This window comes from Erigeron canadensis, chromosome 4, assembly GCF_010389155.1.
Source record: "Erigeron canadensis isolate Cc75 chromosome 4, C_canadensis_v1, whole genome shotgun sequence".
NCBI lineage: Eukaryota > Viridiplantae > Streptophyta > Magnoliopsida > Asterales > Asteraceae > Erigeron > Erigeron canadensis.
Genome location: NC_057764.1, coordinates 3,939,595 through 3,960,287, shown reverse-complemented (window position 1 = coordinate 3,960,287; position 20,693 = coordinate 3,939,595). Strand labels below are relative to the sequence as shown.

The window sequence follows — 20,693 nt, the reverse complement described above, 5'->3', positions numbered from 1 at the left end:
ACTGTATTTATTGAATAGACAATATTTTTTAGATGTAGTATGTATACCTTTGGCGGCTTTTTGTTTCGAGCCGACTGGTCTTCCCGCGTGTGGTCTTTTGAACAAGAGGATCATTCACTTGTGTCTTAAAGGCTTAACATGTCTTTATTTTGACAACCAATGTTTCTTTTGGGCCTTGGGTTGCTGATCAAGAAATTCGTAAGACCATCATCACTTATGGACATCGTCTTCTTCGTCTTCGTCTTCTACACAGGTCCACGGTCTTAAGTCAAGCTTTTTTCCAAAAGGGTCTATGACGAGGCTGTATCGAGTCCCTGCATTTTTTTTATATAATAAGTGTACGAAATTATGTGCTTTTGATGAAAAAATACAAGTAATAAATCGTACTAACCGCGCTGCATGAACTCGGCAATCTTGCAGGCACATGGTAGCCCGAAACTGGACTGAACCTTGCACCCACATTTGTTAACATGTCTTTTAAGGACTTTGTCTAAGCGTACATTTCATCAGCCATGATGTCCAAGCTTTAAGTGAAACCTTTCCCAATAGGTCCTTCATACAGTTGTAATTATGTTTCCCCTTCCGGGTCCCGTTGCTATACCCCAGTTGGCCCCTTATTTCTCTTCTTCTTGCTGATCAGGACGAATCAACACTTGGAGGATTCTAGTAAATGTGCATTTCCCCCTCAATTCTTCCTTCAGTAAATGGTGCTCGGCCTCCACTCTGTTTGTGGTGTGGTTTTGGTAGTTGAGGTGTTCATCATCGACCCAACAGACACAAACTGCTCTCGGTATGGGGACAACCAATTATCGTCAGGTACTGTAGACGCCTGGAAAACCCCAAGTTTTTCCTTTAACTCCTTCTCATTTGACTTAAACTCGTCAAAGTCCGAGACTGTAGACTTTTTTTTTCCCCACCAAACGTTAACCTGTCAATGTTAACATCTTTCTTTCATCTCAATGCCGTGTTCGCAGTGCTTGATTATGTTTTGCCATATATGGTAACTACAAAGCAGATGTTTCGCTTCCGGCATAACAACCTTCAAGCTCTCATCAGGGCCAGCTCCTTGTCAGTAAGAACGACACGAACGGCAAAAGCTATCAGCAAGGGTGGACCGAAGACATCGTAAAACCCATTGATAATTTTCCTCCCGCTCGTTACGATATAAACGCATACGCTACTAACACTGAAGGTCTTCCTTCCCCTTGAAGTCACGCCGACGATCTCAACTAGCGGCCTGTTTAGATGTAGTTTTGTACGTGGAGTCTATTTCAATAACCAGGGAAATGCGCGCCATAGGGGCTTGATGTTGGATGAATGAAAAACAGGTTCTCCAAGCGTCCATTTTTGTTATTTGTGGTGAACTGGTAAAAGTACCTTTTCGTCTCTCTGCAACAGTGAAAACATAACCTGCGATTAATGACCAGAGAGTAAATAAGTCATTCCAACAACGTAGTACAATAGAATATTTAATGTTTGTACCTGCATTGGAGTACCCCTGCTTGGCCCGACCTTCTTCTCGCTTTTTAGGAAGTTCGTAATGTCTCCTTTGCGAGTCAAGTTTCCTGGAAATTCAAGTTTGAGATCCAGGATCTGATGTGGGTACAAACCGCGATCCGATTGGCCCCACAAATTCCTTTTCTTCATCCTCATCCGTCTAGCGTATGCATTCCCTTGCATTGGTAGTTGGATCTGATTGTGTCTCAAATCCTTGACAGTTAACCTCCAACCACCATCACGCCCAGGGCGGCCTATTAAAGTGAAGGGACAACCTATCTTACTGGACCGTTTGTGGGGCCAATTAACCTGTCATCGCGAGCTCCACCGTGGTGACATATAAATGTCACTTTATTCACCACCTCTTTTGAGTTTTTGTTTCGTCCGCCGTATAACTAGAACATAACCCAAATCCATTGCTGTTCTTTGAGCCCACTCCGTTAATTCTTCAAAGGAACCGAACACCTCATCAGTTTCAAAGTCCCCAGCTTCGCATTCATATTCACCGTCTGCATCAGGTTGCTCAAACACATTATCCGGCACTTCAATACGTACGTTTTCTGGGTCTGCCCAAATATCCTCCAAACTATCCATCTGAAACAATTTAAGTAAACATCAACCTCAATAACTATTAATGGTGTCCATACTCTCTATATATATATATTTACATCTATACTCTATATATATATATATATATATATATATATATAAACAAAACGCTTGAAAAAGAAAGATACATAATACCATCAACTACAAATACTGTTAAAATATATATCTTGAAAAGCTTGAAACAATACGCTTGAAGAAATACAATACGCTTGAAAAAATATATATCTATACTCAAGAAATTTTTTTCAGAAACTTATATTATTTCAATATAGTTCCGCAACATATATACTATCTAAAAATGATGGGCTACCATCATTTTATCCTATCAAAGAATGATTCGGTATGGCAAATTTTCATTCCCAAGGTCGACACAGTATGGCATGCATTATTGTACTACATGACTAAGCTTGGTTGATGAAAACGAGGTGCCACGTCATCGGTATTAGCAGCGATGTCGCCGCTAATAACCTGATGGGGTTGACCGTTGACCTGGTGGTGTTACCCAATGCCTTTATTAGATGCCATATTGAATTCTTGATGTGTGACGGTACCAAATGCATTCCCCAGTGATAATAATTTCATAATAATAAATTAATAATAACATAAAATGTGCAGTTGGAAAAAGAAGAAAAGAAAAAAAAAGACAAGAAAAAAGGTATGTTGTCGTTATTATGAAGTTGTTTTCCCACCTTGAAACTACATTCACCTTGTTTCCATTCACAATAACTGCAATTCAATAATACAGTACTATACTTCTACTTCTACTCCTCCTCCTCCTATTGCTATATGTATATTTACTTTTCTCACCAACACCTCACTGTGTTCACACATAAATAAAAACTAAGATATTTTCATTTATTTTATATATATTTAATATATATATATATATATAGTAATATAGATACATATAGAAATATCGAGAACAACAAGAAGAAGCAGCAAATGGAAGACGGTGAGCCAGCTCCAATTCATCAAGTTATTTTGATCTCCGCCGGTGCAAGTCATTCCGTCGCTCTTTTATGTAATATTTCCTACTTACTATTATTTAATTTATTTATTTCTTCTAATTATTATAATAAATTTAATTCCATGTCTCCTTACATTGTTTACATATATATGTATATATATATATTACTTTTGAATGAATGAATGAATAAATAATTAGTTTTGAAGCTCGAAATTAGGCGAAATCGATATATGTTGGTTGAGGTCTTGCTATGGCTTCCATTTACACAATCTACGTAATTTTATATTTTTAGTATAATAAGTAACAATATTGGTGAATTTTGTAATAGCTAGGCAAATAGACTTCATATCGAGTTAGGTGAAATATGTCCTTTAAAGGACTTGTCGTCCTTAACCGCCTCTGTCTTCTTAGATTGCATATTTAGTTAACTTTATATGTAGTAATCTAGCATGTTTGATGTAACATCTGGTTCAACTTTAGTAGAGGTAAAACAAAACAAAAAAACTGTAAGAGAAGTATTGGCGAGTAATTTATGTAGGAGCTTATGCGAGCTTGATCTTATGGTTATTATAAGCTCAAGTTGACAAGCTTTCTTTCGCTCACAAATTTTAGCAGCGTATTAAATATAAGTTGCAAGGCCATAAGCTACGTAAGGTAGATTTCGGAAAGTAACTTGAGTTTATCGAGTGTATTATATATCACTTAGTTCGTAATAATTCACATTTTGAGCTTGTATGGTTGTCATTTTACATTCATAGGCTCCAACACTCGTTGCTATGCAAAACACATTCTTACAAACAAAAGCTTCAGCTATAAGTTACAAGCCACAAGCTTTAGCTAGTATTTTGTCCGACAATAGTAGCCCAGTGGTGGGGGACATACAACATGTAGGCATAATTACCTGTTCTTGTCCTGGCTGCATATAAGAAGTGTATTTGAGTCCTATTATTTTCAAATATGTAAAAAACTGTACAACGTTACTAGAACCGGGAAAAAAATATAATAAATAATTATTTGGTGTTTTCATCTGTTAAATTTATCCAACTTACTGCCATGATTTTGCAGTGTAGAAAGTAATGATGTTGTTGTTGTATCAGCTGGAAATGTTGTTTGTTCATGGGGAAGGGGGGAGGATGGACAACTAGGGCATGGGGATGCTGAAGATAGGTTGGCACCTACTCAGTTAAGTGCCTTGGATGGCCAAGAGATAGTGTCTCTTACTTGCGGAGCTGATCATACGGTTGCTTTTTCAGAGTCACAACTCAATGTATACAGTTGGGGATGGTACGTTCTCTTAGCTTCAAATTTCAAGTCTCCCTTTTGTAATAATGTTTTAGTCTTTCAGATACGTAGGTATTCACCTACTTGACTAAAATATATTCTCTTGTCTAAGTATATAGTTAGGGATGGTTTGTTGCTTGTAGAATTCTTTCTTTGTTATGTCTTCCTTTATTGCTTTATTAGAATTTGTACTGGTAGTAGATTGTATTTGGATAGAGTAGTATTAGAAGTGCTAATCCCCTTTTTCCTTTATTGGTCTCAGGGGTGATTTTGGGAGGTTGGGCCATGGAAACTCTACTGATTTTTTTATCCCGCAGCCAATAAAAGCATTACAGGGACTACGTATAAGGCAGATTGCTTGTGGAGACAGCCATTGTTTGGCCGTCACCATGGAAGGCGAGGTGCAGAGGTTTGTATCTTTTGGATTTGCTTTTGAGTGTTAATCAGACAATTAAATGCTACAATATAAATCTACATGCTCTTGTTTCATTTCAAGTCAAATGTCTTCTGATACAATGATTTTCACATACATGGTTATCCATTTTTGGTTTTGATTTCAATACATTTTGTTTCTTGTATTTGACTTTACAATAGTTGGGGCCGGAATCAAAATGGTCAACTTGGGTTAGGTACCATTGAGGACTCTCTCGTTCCACAGAAGATTGAAGCCTTTCAGGTTTAAGATACTTAGTATTGGTGCTGTAAACGAACTGAACGTCTTCAAATCATTTATGAACAGTTCTTAAAAGAAAGAACATAAATACAAACATTCCATTCGTTTAGTCGAATAAATAACATGAATATCGCTGTTGTTCGTTCATTTTTGTTCATGAACCTTCGATAATTCGTTGGTAAACGTTTGATAGTTTGTTCATAAACGTTTATTTGTTCATGTCATGAATCTATATTCACATCACATTTAGACTTCTTTTTTAAACAATTCATATCTTTTTAACAGTTTAGATATTTTGTTATATTCAATTTACATCGTAAAGTTTCTAAGTGTACATTAGTTAATTTGCGGTTATTTTTGTTCGTCTACGTTCACTTTTTCTTGTTTATGAACACAAACAAACGAACATGAACACACTTCTAACTAAAAATATATGTTTGTGAACTGTTCGTCAAGTCGAACAGGAACAAGATCTAGTTCGTGTTCGTTTACAGCCCTACTTTCTATCATGTCATTTAGTAGCAGTATTTTAAAGGTAATTAATCTCTGAAAAGCATTTTTTTACTTGAATTTTGTGCGCTTTCACTAGGGTGTAACAGTCAAAATGGTTGCTGCTGGTGCTGAGCATACAGTGGCTATAACGGAAGATGGTGACCTATATGGTTGGGGTTGGGGTCGATATGGAAACTTGGGTTTAGGTGACAGAAAAGATCGCAATATTCCAGAGAAAGTTTCAAATATCAGTGTATGTGGCCATTTAGTATTTTTTGGTCATTAGTTAATTTTCCAAAAGGGTACCAATGTGTTGTATAATGGTATAGTGGGATTGTTTGGGGATTATGTTACTACCAGATGCTAGAAGGGTAATATATTTTTGTTGGAAAAACATCATCATGTAGATATCATCTTGAATTATGCAATGAACCGAATGCATCCATATTCAAAGCAGATGTATTGCTGGTCCTTTTATTGTAGATTTATTGCTTATTAAACAGATAAGATGTGCATACGGCTATCGTTTACCATCTTTTCAATTAGGTTTACCAATATTTGTGTTCCAATTTTTCAATTAGTGCTATCATGGCATTGCTATTATATTTGTTAGTGATAGTTGAAGTTACAGGGGGAGAAGATGGTACTTGTTGCATGTGGTTGGAGGCATACTATCTCTGTTTCATCGTCTGGTGATTTGTATAGTTTTGGTTGGAGCAAATATGGTCAACTAGGACATGGTGACTTTAAGGACCACCTTGTTCCTGCTAAACTCGAAACATTGCATGGCCAATTCATATCACAGGTAATTGTGTGCTTGTTATTTCCTTAGTCACAAATGTATAGCTTTTCTTATTTTCATTCTATTTTTCATTTTTTTGTTTGGCAGTTTTATTTTTTACCGAACTAGATAACAAGGATCCTATTTTTTTGGCACTTAAGTGCTATTTTTTTTCTTTGTAGTTTCCGTTCTCATAATGATTTGTGTGCCATTTTGGCTGATCTAGAGTATAAAAGAAATTTAAAGTTACGTTAGAATTATTTGGAGTTTAATAACAGTACCTGAGTTAGTATTGACTATACAGTTCAAGATAGATAGTCATTACTTGTGGAATCTTATAATTGATGCCTAAAAGCTTTTGTTTTTTTAAGTTCTCATTTCAACCAAAACTTTCTGTCTGTATAAATTTCTAGACCCGATTCATTCAAAATGCATGGGGACATATTTCAAAATACCTTCAATTTTCATGTTGCGTGTTTTTCCATACCATATTTGAGTCATACTATTGTTGCTATATTGGGTGGCTGGAGAGCCACTATATTGTTACCATTTAAGTTTTGGTTAGTATTTTATATGAATGTTACATCTTTTCATTGTTTTCTTAAATGTGACCTTTGATGACCCAGATCTCAGGTGGCTGGAGGCACACTATGGCTTTAACATCAGAAGGGAAGCTTTATGGATGGGGATGGAACAAGGTTGGATACTTGGAGTGCTATTGTACTTATATAAAAAAGATTTTTAGAGTGTTACTACCATTTGATAGTGATATATTGTGCAGTTAGATATTCAACTATCTGTTCCAACTTTGTGCTTCTCACTTTTTCCATCATATGAACAGTTTGGGCAGGTTGGTGTTGGGGACAATCAGGATCATTGCTTTCCTATGGAAGTCAAATTTCCAGATGACCAGGCACATCATTTTTTCATGTGACGTTACTTTCTTTAATATCCAGGGGATAACTTGTAACAAATATGCACCTATTTTAATCTTACCTTGTTATTTTTATCTATTGACAGAAGGTAACTCAGATTTCATGTGGATGGAGGCACACGCTTGCCGTGACTGAAAGAAATAATGTCTTTTCCTGGGGCAGAGGTACAAATGGACAGCTTGGCCACAAGGAGGCTATTGACAGGTATAAATCTATCATTATGCTCCGTATTCGTTTATGCAAAGGTCGAAGTTTTGATCCTTGTACATGTAATTGGTTGATTAGGGTTATGTTTTCTCTCAAAGGGATCAAATTGAAATAATAAACTAAAATGAAAGTGGGTTGAATGTTTTGAAAATAGCTCAAAGTGTATTATGTTTTTTGCGTAAAGTCTCCTGAGTTATTTCTTTTGAATAGAAAGTCATAGTTTAGTTTTGTAATCATACATGGTGCATAGTAATTAAAAACTTATTAAAATTGGAAAAGTAGTGTTGTGAGTTGAACCAAGTCTATGTGACATAGTTTGATGGTTGTAAAAGAGTCTTCCAGACTTGTTGCCCAACCTACGCATATATATAATACAAAAACCTATCTGCCTGTTACTGTCTTCTCACTTAACAACCTTAGTTCATAATGTATTCTAATATGAAGTCTTTGATTTTATGGTAGCATGAACTTGCATTAAGTTGTAGATCCTTCCCTTGTTTGACACTTGGACCATCAAAATATCTCCAACATTTAAATCGGAGAATGAAATATTTTTCACTATTGAATGATGTATATCTACATTAAGCAGAATGGTAACTTTGATACCTCTATGGTGTTACCTATGACTCCTCACTTTACAAGCATACGCATAAAATAGTAGGGACCGTACATTAATACTTTTGTGGTGTTATTTTTTAGTATTTTCGATAGAGGAATGAGGTCATCCATCAGACAGTCATTTAACATTATTCAGCAGAAGTTTAAAATGTCAATATGTCATTTTATATGGCAGCCTTAATAGTGTACCAATAGTTAATTACTGATGAATAAATTAGGAATGAAGTCCTTTGAATCCTAAAATTGTCCGTTGGATGTCAAAAGTTAATATTCTTACATCATGGCATAATTTGGAACTCAAATATCTTTGTTCTTTCAAAGAATGCAAGTATATAGAGCAAAGAGACCAATAGTTACTTAAGAGTTTAGCAATCAGCTCCCTATTGCGGAGTATTACCGTTTTTATGATTAAGCTATTTAATCTTATTTGGTGGAAATCTTTAACCTGTTTACTTATGATTGATGTGTTCTTTCTCTGGGTTATTTTCTTACCATGTAAAATACTCCGTAAGAAAATTTATTAATAAAGAACGTGTCAGCTGGTCATTCGAGTTGCAGTTTGTCCAAAGTCTTTTATTTGTTTATTATCCATAAAAGTTCACGATCATTTTATTGGAGGGACTAGATTATTCACTTAAATGATATATATCTTGTATTAGTTTTGAGAAACTACTTATTTATAACAGTTTCAGAGTTTCTGGCAAGGAGTGTTTTGGGTTAATATGACAAGTATTTTTTTCACTACTCACCAGAAAAGTACCCATTACCCAACCTGCTGGACCCAGAGATTTGTGCCACCTTGCTTAGGCCTATGCTTATAGCGTCAAGATGGTGCGTCCTTGAGCATTTGGACGCCGGACACTATAGACAGCGGGAGTCCTTGGCCAAGAGTCTTCAGGAAGAAGTCGAGGGATGCACGAAGTGGGGACCAACCGAGTCAGACTTTTTTTTTTTTCCAACGGCTTCTTGTCCTTTTTTTTTTTCTATTTATACACTCAAATTATTCCCATTTTAACGCACAAACATTTTATCACAAACCATTTCATTCATCAAACACCACAAAATTAATGTCTACTTCATCATTAAGCGACGAATTCAGTTTCCCAAATAACACCGTTATGCAAATGAACACGCTAATTTAACCGGAGATCGCAGACGCCTTTTTTGATATTTGTAACGAAGAAGAATCAAACAATGCCGAGTCAAGTTCACGAGGTCCCGGACCCAGAAGGGTTGTATCACGAGATCATGCCGGAGCCGTGACACGTTTATGGAATGATTACTTTTCTGATGCACCAACTTTCCCGACCAATTTTTTGGAAGAAGATTTTGAATGCACAAGCAGATGTTTATCCTTATATGCCAAGATATACACATCTTTAGCGCCATCGAACTCCTACCCAAACATTTTAAGTTTTTCCAAACAAATCAAACCGATTGCAGTGGTAGCCGTGGCTTCAACATTTTCCAAAAATGTACTTCCACTATATGTCAATTGGCGTATGCTGCTAATGCCGACCAATTAGATGAGTACTTAAATATAGGTCGTGCGACTTCAGTAGATTGTTTAAATAACTTTTGCAAGTGTGTTTATTATTTATATCACACTGAGTACTTGAGAAAGCCGACAACTGAAGATGTCCAACGTTTGGTAAGTAAGCATGAACAGATACATGGTTTTCCTGGTATGCTTGGTAGTATTGATTGTATGCATTGGGGTTGGATAAACTGTCCGGTGGCTTGGCAAGGGCAGTACACACGAGGCGACAAAGGACATCCAACGATCATGCTTGAAGCAGTTTATTTGTATGATTTGTGGATTTGGCATGCTTACTTTGGCCCTGCAGGTTCGAATAACGACATCAACGTCCTTAATGAATCAGATTTGTTTGATGATCTACTCCAAGATAGGGCTCTCGGAATCCAATATACTATTAACGGCGAAGAGTTTACAAAGGGATATTATCTAGCTGACGGTATTTATCCTGAATGGGCCATGCTAGTCAAGTCTTTTAAATGCACGATGGACCCAAAGACTACAAAGTTCAAGCGCTATTAAGAGGCTGCAAGAAAGTATGTCGAATGAGCTTTTGGGGAGCTTCAAGGTCGTTGGGCAATCCTTAAACATAATGCCCGCCGGTATTCGGTGAACAAAATAAAACGTATTATGTATGCTTGTGTCATTCTACACAAAATGATTGTTCAAGACAACGATAGCGCAATTTCCGACCTTGTGGAAGATTATTTGGCTGATCCAACTAATATGCCAACACGTACGTGGGATGAAAGGGTCGCAACGCAAATGCGGGTCTTCGCGGAGTTACGAGATAGAAGGACGCACCATTGACTTCGCAATGCCCTAGTGGAACATGTTTGGAACCTCCCAGAAAATTACCGTCAACGTTGACGAGGTTTTTTTATTATGTCTAGCTTCGTAATATTTATTTTCTATTATTAGGATCGTAACTTTTTTAAATAAGTGTTAGTAATGTTTTTTTAATAATAAAAGTATTTATTTGAATGGTGTTTTTGCTAATTAAAAAAAATTATAAAAGAATTGATGATGTGGCGAAGAAGTTCCATTAGGGAGTCCCCTCCTTATAAGAACCGGCCTTATGATTCATTTCCTGTATATATATGTTTACAAGTTGATCATTAAGATATTTAATCCAATATTATTTTTCTTCCACTATACCCATGAACCCCAATTCCCGAAAAGATAATGAACATTAATATACACACGCAACACACATATATATTTCCACTCCATATACTTGTGAGACTCACACATATATGTCCTGCAAGAGGTTGCAAACTTATTAAATTTACCTTATAATGTGTGATTTATCCAACTTTGCAGAAACATTCCCAAGATTATTGACGCTTTGAGCATCGATGGATCTAGTGGACAACACATAGAATCCTCAAGCACAGACCCATATGCAGGTTCCCTGCTCTATACTTCTACTACTTGTGCATTAAATTCTTACTTTTCTGACGTGACTGCTGTTAACTTTGACTATATTGGCAGTGAAACTTTCGGTATTACCATCTGATAGATATGCAGTTGTCCCTGATGAAATGGTACAGTCTTAATTTCAACAATTCCAAAAGTTCAAATTCTGTTTTATCAGTTTATACATGAAATAAGTATAGCAGTCCGATGAAACAAGACTTATTCTGAATTGAAAATGGTTTTATGTGTAAACAGCTTGTGTATATAGAAGATTAGAGTTAAATAAGTGAAAATAGTTGCAGAGTCCGTTTATTAATAATTTACATACTTTCTGTAGGCTGGGGCTAACGGAAGTGATGCTAGTGTCCCTGAGAATGATGTCAAGAGAATCAGGCTATGATTTTTCAACTTCAAACTAACTGCATCTGTTTCAAGGTTCACTATGTATTCAGGAATGTAATGTATATCTGGACATGATCTTGAGGAAGTTTGAATAGTGATTCCGTGTTAGTTTAGACTTTGTGTGTGTTATCTAGTACGTCAAACAAGTGCTCATTGTGTTTAGGAAGTTGTCATTGTCGTATTATGTGTTGTTATAGTTTGATGTATGACCATGATGAGGCGTTGTAGTATACTCGTATGTGTAACTAGTTTTGTGCATCCAATCAACCGTTTTGTTGTGTATCTATGTAGACATACCTTTCTTGAACACTTACATAAATACATGTGCAAATGTATGTTGTCGACGTTACTGAACTTCCATTATGCTTACTTGAGTTTAATATGTTTTACAAATTTGAGAATTATTCAAGCTGTCAACTTGAATTCGAGTTTTTCTCCAGCCAACCATTAGCTAGCATCATGAATATTCCATCACGCTATCAAATATAGTTTGAGCTTAGGATTAAGTGGTCACGCTTGAGCCCTAATACTTGCACCATCTTTTATTGTATGACTCGATATATTAGATAATTGTATTTTAAAGAAATCGCAAACAAAAATATTGAAATATTATCATTCAAATTATCAAGGCCTAGATGTCAGTTTAGAGAAAAAGGAAATGCGAGACGTATAAAGGGTAATAATATTGATACAACAATATTACAGATAGAGACATGGTTTGCTAGGCTTGTATCTGCGAATTATCTTGAAGCAAGATGTATGGGGTCACTTGATGGAAGACACCTTCAAGGATTCATACAATAGTTTTAAGACAGAAAAGTAATATTTCATTCTCGGATTGGTTCTCTAATCCAATTCTCAGGCCAATTACTTTTCAATTGCTATTTGGACATGGACCAATATCGTATTCCTAACAACTAAATCCTCAATGTCTCTATAAGGTATATAAATATGTGTTTCCATGTGAAATGGAATATATGGTGATTGAGAAAGAATATATGCCACGAAAAGACATTTAGGTATACCATACTTTGCTTTGTCCATCTTTTCGGATCATAGTACAAAAGCAAGTGGTTGCCTTTCTAGTTTTCTAGGTCATTGTAAATCGTAATACACTCTCTCCACAGAAGCGATTATGAATCGTGCAATCTTAACTATGAAATTCAAAAATTATTAATATCTTGCACTTAGGTTCATGATAATTATTAATATCTTTTGCTCATGTAACTTCAGGAATCGGTGAAGTACTATTGATATGGATGTACTAGTTAAAAGCACTGATGTTATGATGATATGACAAAACTGAAATATCTGTCACCATTGAGAGCAGCCTAATACAATATGATCTTTATACCACCGTTATTTCTATTTTGTTAATTATTCGGTCTTACTACTATTTTTTAAGGGAGAATGTGTCCACGTTGCCAATGGTAGGCAGGCTCATGAAAGACGTATTTTCCAATTTTGTAGCATTTAATGGAACTCAAAGAAAGCTAGTAATACAGATTCACGAAGGACATGTTTTTACTTGACATAAATATACAATATATTCCGTGTGAAGCTCAAAAAGTTTGTTCAGACCAATGAAAGTTGAATATATTCCTCAGCTTGGTTTTCATATCTATAAATTTTTAGACAAAGCCAAAATATTTATTTCGAGGGGATAAAGTTAGAACTGTCCTTCGTTTTGTATGTATTCACTATATTTATTTCATGCGCAAAATTCAAAATATATTTTTAAAGTCAGAAAAAAAGAGTTTACATTATACCAATTAGCAAATATGGTACAGTGTAAAACTAGTTGTAAGCTAGAGTTTGTAGTTAATATTGAAAATTGGATTTTATTTCTAAAGCAGAAAGTTCAAACTATATTAGTGTAAAAATGTTTGAAGAAAAAGATAAAATTGAAGCTTAAAAATATAAAATAGTGAAGAAAAACATATTAATATAACAAAATAAAAGTTTTTTTTTAAGAAAAATAAACTGATTAAAAATCCAAAATAATTTAACTTAAAAAAATAAATCACGTGAAAATAAGCTATAAGTGAGGCCAAACACCTAGTAGACTTCAGAGTATGAGTTCATAAATATGTTTCTGGATGACAATCATTGTTTGTGAATAGAATAAAATATAATAATGTATAATGTGATTATATTAACGACTTTATCTAAATAAAATAAGGAATTTGTAATGGAATTGGGTTTGACAAAAGTAGATGACAACAACCACCTAGAGAAATTTTGTATTCAAATTATGGCCCATTCTCAATCAACTTGTTACTCCTTATGAGTTATGACACCATTTGATTTTTGAAACAATTTATAACCCGTTGGTATATATTCATGGCCCAATATAGCCTAAATACTTTTTTTTGTTTTTGGAACGTTCGATATTTCATTAATAAAACTAGCGAGGAGCTAGGAATACAAAATAAAACAAAGCAGACAGTGGGATACAAGTCTTATGAAGCATTAAAGTTAAAGGTACACCAAGCATTCCAATCAAGATTCCAATTGGTTTGTCTATTGTTGATCCATAGAAAGGTTATGTCCTTGAGATGTTTTGTAGCAAACCGGAAAGAGGGATTCTTATATAGGAAGATGGCATCGTTCCGTAGCTTCCACAATGTCCAGCAGTAGGCGAACACAATAAGGTTGATGATCTTTCTTTTGTCAGGGTCAATGTGCAGCCGTTGGTGGAAGGATAAGAGGTCACGAATACAATTTGGCTTCGTACGTGGAATTTTGCACTAGGTCAGAGCATATGTCCATAAAGAATCTGCAAAACTACAATTGAGGAAAAGGTGCTCCATAGATTCTTCGTAAACCTTGCATAAGCGACAGAGGATTGAGGTCAAATGGATGTGACGTTTCTGTAGATTATCTACTATGGCAATGCGGTTCATCTCGAGTCTCCAACACATGATGTTGACTTTTAGTGGTGCCAAACGGTTCAAAGGGAAAGGCCATAAGTTTGGCCCATATGTAGCTTTCTAAATTCGGTATCTCATTGATTTTACCGTGAAAGCTCTTGAAGAGTCAGGCTTCCAAGACCAAGAGTCATCGTTGCTAGAAAGGGATAAAGGCATGACTTGAGATAACATGACTTGAAATTGTTGGAGCTCAATCAGAGAGGAGGGTGGACGCGTCCAGAACCATTCCCAATGAGAGAAAAGACCTCTGCCAGTGCATCTGTCTTTGATAACACAATCCTTTTTTTGTTCCAAGCGATAAAGTTCCAGGTAGATTTTGTACAGTGGTTTAGTCCCACACCAAAATATCGATCCAAAAGCGAATTTCACTTCCATTTCCAACTTTTCCTGAGATTAAATTCTCCAGAGAAACATCAAAAGGACTAAGGTGGGTGTCGAGCTTGGCAATTGTCTTCCAAGCACCCATGAGGTCAGGCTTTAGGGGAATTGGGGAGCAGTTATGTCGTGGCGAGTGAATGTTTTTTATGACACTGACCCATAAACTGTTGGGCTCGTTGCGTAATCACCACCACCATTTTGCCAAAAGAGACAGACTTTTTGTGTACAAGTTACCCAACCCAAGCCCACCCGATTCCAAGGGAGCAATTACGCGGTCCCAAGATACCCAAGGAATTTTTTTATGATCTAGTGAACCCCCCCAAAAGAAAGACCGACGGATAGATTCAAGTTTAGATAAAACACATACCGGGGCTTTGTACAGAGAGAAGTAGTACGACATGAGACTATCAAGCACAGAGCGGATAAGGGTAATTCGACCACCTAGTGAAAGTGTCGAGGCTTTCCATTGTGATAATCTGTTTTCAAAAGTTTCAATGACCGGGAACCAATTTCTTTTAAGGTTCATGTTGGCACCAACAATTAGTCCAAGGTAAGTTATGAGAAATTGACCACTTTTACAGTTGAGTAGATTGGTGTTGGAGATGATGGAGTCGTGAGGTAAGTTGATGCCATAGAAACAGGATTTATGCAAGTTCACCCTTAGTCTAGATGCAAGGTAAAAGCATCTGAGAATCCGCGATATATTGGCCATATGAGTTATGGACCAGGATCCAATGAAGATGGAGTCATCTGCGTACAGGAAGTGGGTGATGTTTGGACCAAAGTTTGGAAATTGGATACCAACAATTAGACCAATAGAAGATGCCCGCTGAATAACCTTGGAAAAGGCCTCCAAAGCGATTATAAATAAGAAGGGGGATAATGGGTCACCCTACGGAACGCCCCGTTCACAGTTAAACTCCGCAGTGGGGCAGCCGTTTATTTGTACAGCAGATCTTGTTGAAGAGAGGATACCACTTATCCATTGCAACCAACGAGCAGGGAAATTCATTTGCTCCATGGTGGATAGTAAGAAGTTCCAGTGGACCGTGTCAAAAGCTTTCTCAAAATCGAGCTTGGAACAATAAGATTCTCTCTTGTTTTTCTTCAGCCAAGATAAGATTTCATTTAGCATGAGCGGGCCATCAAGAATGTTCCTATCGTTTAGAAAAGCAGATTGTGTTGGGGAGATGATCTTGGTAATTACTTTTTTGAGGCGGTTTGCAAGGGTTTTAGAGATGACCTTTTTGATGCAACCTATCAAAGTGATGGGGCGGTAATCGTTGAGAGTTGCCACTGATTTGCTTTTAGGGATAAGGGTGATGAAAGAGGAGCTACAGCTGTGACTGATTTTACCAGTGTGAAAAAAGTCTAGCATGATGTTGAGAAAATCCATCTTTAGGTCGGCCCAATATTTTTTAATGAACCCAAAATTGAAACCATCAGGCCCAGGGGCTTTTTCACTGCCACAGTCCCAAACAGCTTGGGTTATCTCACAAAGAGTGAAAGGAGTGATCAACGAATTGGTTTTAGTTTCAGAGAGGGTTTGAATCCCGTGGCAAATTAATTTTGGCCTACTTTTGATAGGTTCTCTGAATTTCTCTTCGAAAAAGGTAAGGGCAGCTTCACGAATGGTGGGGGGGTCGATGTACCAGTTGCCATCGATTTCGAGGCCACCGATCCTATTCTTTGCTGTTCAGCAATTAATGACTCTGTGAAGGAAGGCCGTGTTTTCATCGCCACTTTTGATCCACCTGGATCGAGATTTCTGATGAAGATCAAGTGTTTCCGCTCCCAAACGGGCGACTTGGTTCACTTTAGTAATTGCGGGGTCTATCGATATTTTTTGGAAAGTATGTATTACTCGCAATATAAACTACTCCGTAATTAGTAGTCAAAGGTACAAAAAGAGAGATTAGATCACATTAATTTTCTTTTTTTTAGATCGGCATTCTAATCTAGTTGTACTATATTCCAATCTTATCAGCTAACCGTTTTTGTTTTCCAATCTACCTTTATACCACAAAATGCCTATAGTTTTTACATCAAGAAAAACTTTATCACGACAAAATCTTTGACCGGCGAAAAACTTTGTCATTTCTAGCTTTTCAAAAACACCAACACGAACACTCATACTAAAGATTCAACATACATATAGATTTAATAATGTAACTTTAGGCAAACAGAACTATTTCTACTAGAAAAGTTGCCGCACGAATCATTTACCCTTAATTATATCATAACTATTGTATGTAAGGACTGTTTCAGGAGTACAGCCTAGCTATGTGGGATTAGCCAGTCAACCAAACAGAGTTACGGGTAAATTGCACTCTCCATAATACCTCGTTTAAATCTTTAGCTAATGTTTTGTTATTATAGTTTGAGATTTAATACAACACAACAAATGGCAAGGGGAGATGGCTACAAAATACCAATTAGGCTACATACATTAAAGCCAAATGTTATTCGAGTTCCAATTTCTTTTACCCGATAAAAATGTCACTACAAAACTTCAATTAAATCGATTTATTCTATTTTTCTTATCACGACTAAACAAAGGTTCTGCGATATAAATCCATAACTAATTTCTATGTTATCTTCCTACTTTCTAGTCTTTGACATATAAGATTTTTTTTTTTTAAAACGAAACAATTTTACCTTATTCTTCCCCTATCTCAAATAATTATAAAATCATCCATGTCAAAAAAAACAAAAACATTTCACCTCAAAAAAGTGAAAAACAAACCGTCCCTGCTAAAAGGACTAACTCAAGTTTTAACTGGGTCCTTTTTTTATATATATAATTAAAATTTCAAAAAACCATGTTTTTTTTTTTTTTTTCCAATAAAACCTGAAACTATGAATATCAAAAAACCTGGAAACTAAACAAGAACCACACACACACAAGTTAGAATCCCATCTCAAAATCCAATTGATGAAAATTAGTATATTCTTTACAGTTTTAGTATATCATCATAATCATCATCATAATCATCATCATCAACAAAATTATCATTATAATTCTTATAATTATATACATCTAAATGAGTATTACATTCATCCAAAAAGAAATCACTCTGTTCAATCAAACCTCTCAATGATTCAAAACCAAATTCTTTACTATTTGGATCACTTTTTGTCAAATCCTCTGAACTCAATTCCTCAACACTCTTTCTTCTTCTCCTCCTCCTTTTCCTAATACTAAAACAACACAAACACAAACCCGAATTTGAACCCGAACCCGAAACTTTCTTCCCTTTGCTTCCGTTTAGTCGATTTTTCGCCTTTTTGATTTCCGACAAAACCATATTTTTCGCTTTCTTTCCATACCCGAAAACCGGTTTCTTTTCTTGGTCTTTGACTTCATCGGCAGCACCACCGTTGCCGGACATAAAAATAAAACAAAAATATGTAAACTTAGTTGTGATTATGAATATAATAATGTGGTTTGGAAGGTGGTAAAAGAATACCCATAAGATAAAAGAGGGGAAAACGATGTGGGGATTTGTAGAATTATTTGAAATTTGAAAATAAGTTGGATATATATGTATATGTATGTATATATCTGAAGATGATAATAATCTGACTGATGATGTTTTGTCAGAGAGAGTTTTGATGTACAAGTAATAATAGGGCCAATATATGAATATATCCAACCGTCCGTTAACTGCGTTAGTCCTCTGTTGGATTCATTTCATACACAAAACAAGCCCACAAAATTTATTTATTTATTTGAATAAAGTTGAAAAAAAGAAAAAGAGTTGAAAGACAGCTTTTGAAATACGTTGCTTTGTGGTTATCCTCTCTCTATCTCTCTCTCTCATTTTTATTTTTATTTTCATATAATTTTAAAGGTGTTTTTTGTGACCCTAGTTGTTTTTGACTCATCATAACACTTAATCAGCTTTAGCTCATGAACGGTTCGGCCAATTTCTCTTCTCTGGTTACCTTAATATAAATTTTTAAAATGGATTCGAATTTGAGACATTTTACGAGAAAATAAAAATTCATGTGGCTAACCGTTCCTAATAGTCTAATTATATATATATATATATATATATATATATATATAATATATATATATATATGTATATGTATATATATATAGGTATACGTTGCCACGATATTCTTTTATGGAAGCGGGTGGACTGATAGAAGTTCGGCCCGCCTTTTTTGAGGTCTATTCATTACAGGAGAAAGTCACTATCCCCCTTTATATATATATGACAGTCCACGAATGCACAACTTATGTTATATTTAAGCTAGACAAGAAAGTAAATAAGAGAACAATGACAAGTTCAATTGTAATAAATCAATGCAAGTATAATCATATGTATCATTGATTAAACGATGAATACACGGTTGATCTTACAAACTTGACTTATAAGAAATACAAATGAACAATGTAAATTTGCTAAGTCTAGACACACTAAAAACTTAAACAATTTTACAAGAAAATATAAGTGACCCACACTTCCAAGGTGACTAACACACTTGTAATGGTGCGGCTATGTTGCCTTTTATAGAGAGAAAATTAGGGCAACATAGCCTTTCTTGATGGTGGTTGTCGACATCCCATTGGCTCCTTGTACTTTCATGCAGGAGCCCTTGTCTTCTTTATCAAATCGGGTATGAGAGAGAACCCTTGAATTGGTCCCAACTGTACCTTTGCCATATAAGGCAAATTATAGTTGGTTAACCACCATATGACTTGTTGTCTTCATCTTGTTTGAATTCTTCCCGCCATGACAGACATTTGGGCAGCATCCAACCCGCTGAAGAGCGTCACTGGACTCGTTGAACACTAGCTGACGACATACGTCAGTGAGCGAGTCTTGTCAGCGAATCCAAGACTTAACAATATATACTAGTTCTAATATCTGTGCGCGATGCACGATCCACGTAATTATTTTTAATAGGAAAAAATGCATATTTCGTCCCTGTGGTTATTCAAAGACGAGTGTTTCATCCATCCGTTAGTTTTTGATTTTTTTTCATCCCAATGGTGTAATTTTTGTCCTTTCCGTTAACATCCCTCTGTTAAGACCCCTCACGTGCATGTCACGTGAGGGGCAATTTCTTATTTTGGCTCATATAAGTCATATAGAAATGCCAAAAATCAACATAAATCATTTATCCAACCCGTTTGTTTCCCCCTTTTCTCTCCCCTTTTTCAATTGAGCCCTAATTTCACCTCCACTTTTCAATTGATGATAGGATATTGTCTTTGTGGGAAGCCTTCTGTTGTGAAAACATCATGGACACCACTGAATCCGGGTCGTCGTTTTTATGTTTTTGTTCAAGAAGTGTAAGTATTTGTTTGAACCTAAGTAATTGGCTCAGTGACGAATTAGGGTTATTACACAATCATTACTCTCCTGATGAATCAGTGCAAACCTAACAAACTCTTGACGAGTTTAAAGTGGAATGATTGAGTAATAAATATGAGATAGATATTGAATGAATCTTGATTGATTGTGAGCATTAAATGTGAATTGAATGAATGTCGTTTGAAGAATTCTTGATAGAGTATTTATATAGGAATATTCAGGAGGGCTACATAAATCTTTCTAAGATTCATGTACAGTGAATATCCTTTTTGTAGCAATAACGTAACGTATACTTATTTACTAAGTTGTTCATATATATATGTGTGCATATATATTAAGTAAATATAATGTACAAGAATTCAAGTGCATTGGGCCTAGCCCACTGCTATAGTGAGCCGAATCCAGGACCCTAATTCCAAGTATTATAAGCAACTAATTAAAGAGGGAGAGAGAAGCAGGACGCACACATATATTTTTATATATTAGAGGCGGGATATTAGAGAGGGGAAAGAATTAAAACACAATTTTAGTCCTTCCTCCCTTAGATTCGACCCGGTTCCTCACCCGGTTTCTTTGTAGGTATATCTTGAGATCGATCTCTACATTCTTTTTCCTCGTGTATCATATTCAAGAA

The 20,693-nt window shown here is 35.8% G+C and overlaps 1 protein-coding gene across 1 annotated transcript; it reads left to right on the top strand.

Moving 5' to 3' along the window:
* Window positions 1–2,932: 2,932 nt before the first annotated feature.
* On the top strand, window positions 2,933–11,767 carry LOC122595986 (ultraviolet-B receptor UVR8). The gene is made up of 12 exons (XM_043768477.1): window positions 2,933–3,127; window positions 4,171–4,357; window positions 4,617–4,763; window positions 4,949–5,030; window positions 5,617–5,772; window positions 6,151–6,324; window positions 6,927–6,998; window positions 7,142–7,213; window positions 7,321–7,439; window positions 10,921–11,006; window positions 11,092–11,144; window positions 11,354–11,767. Exons 1-12 carry the CDS (start codon window positions 3,049–3,051, stop codon window positions 11,414–11,416), a joined length of 1,290 nt encoding a protein of 429 aa, XP_043624412.1. The 5' UTR covers window positions 2,933–3,048; the 3' UTR covers window positions 11,417–11,767.
* Window positions 11,768–20,693: the final 8,926 nt, after the last annotated feature.

Bases quoted from the DNA above. Each gene is read 5' to 3' on its own strand.
- LOC122595986 (XM_043768477.1), top strand. From the start codon at position 3,049: ATGGAAGACGGTGAGCCAGCTCCAATTCATCAAGTTATTTTGATCTCC. The intron at 5,773-6,150 runs GTATGTGGCCAT...TTGAAGTTACAG, and splicing joins AGAAAGTTTCAAATATCAGT to GGGGAGAAGATGGTACTTGT. The intron at 7,440-10,920 runs GTATAAATCTAT...CCAACTTTGCAG, and splicing joins CACAAGGAGGCTATTGACAG to AAACATTCCCAAGATTATTG.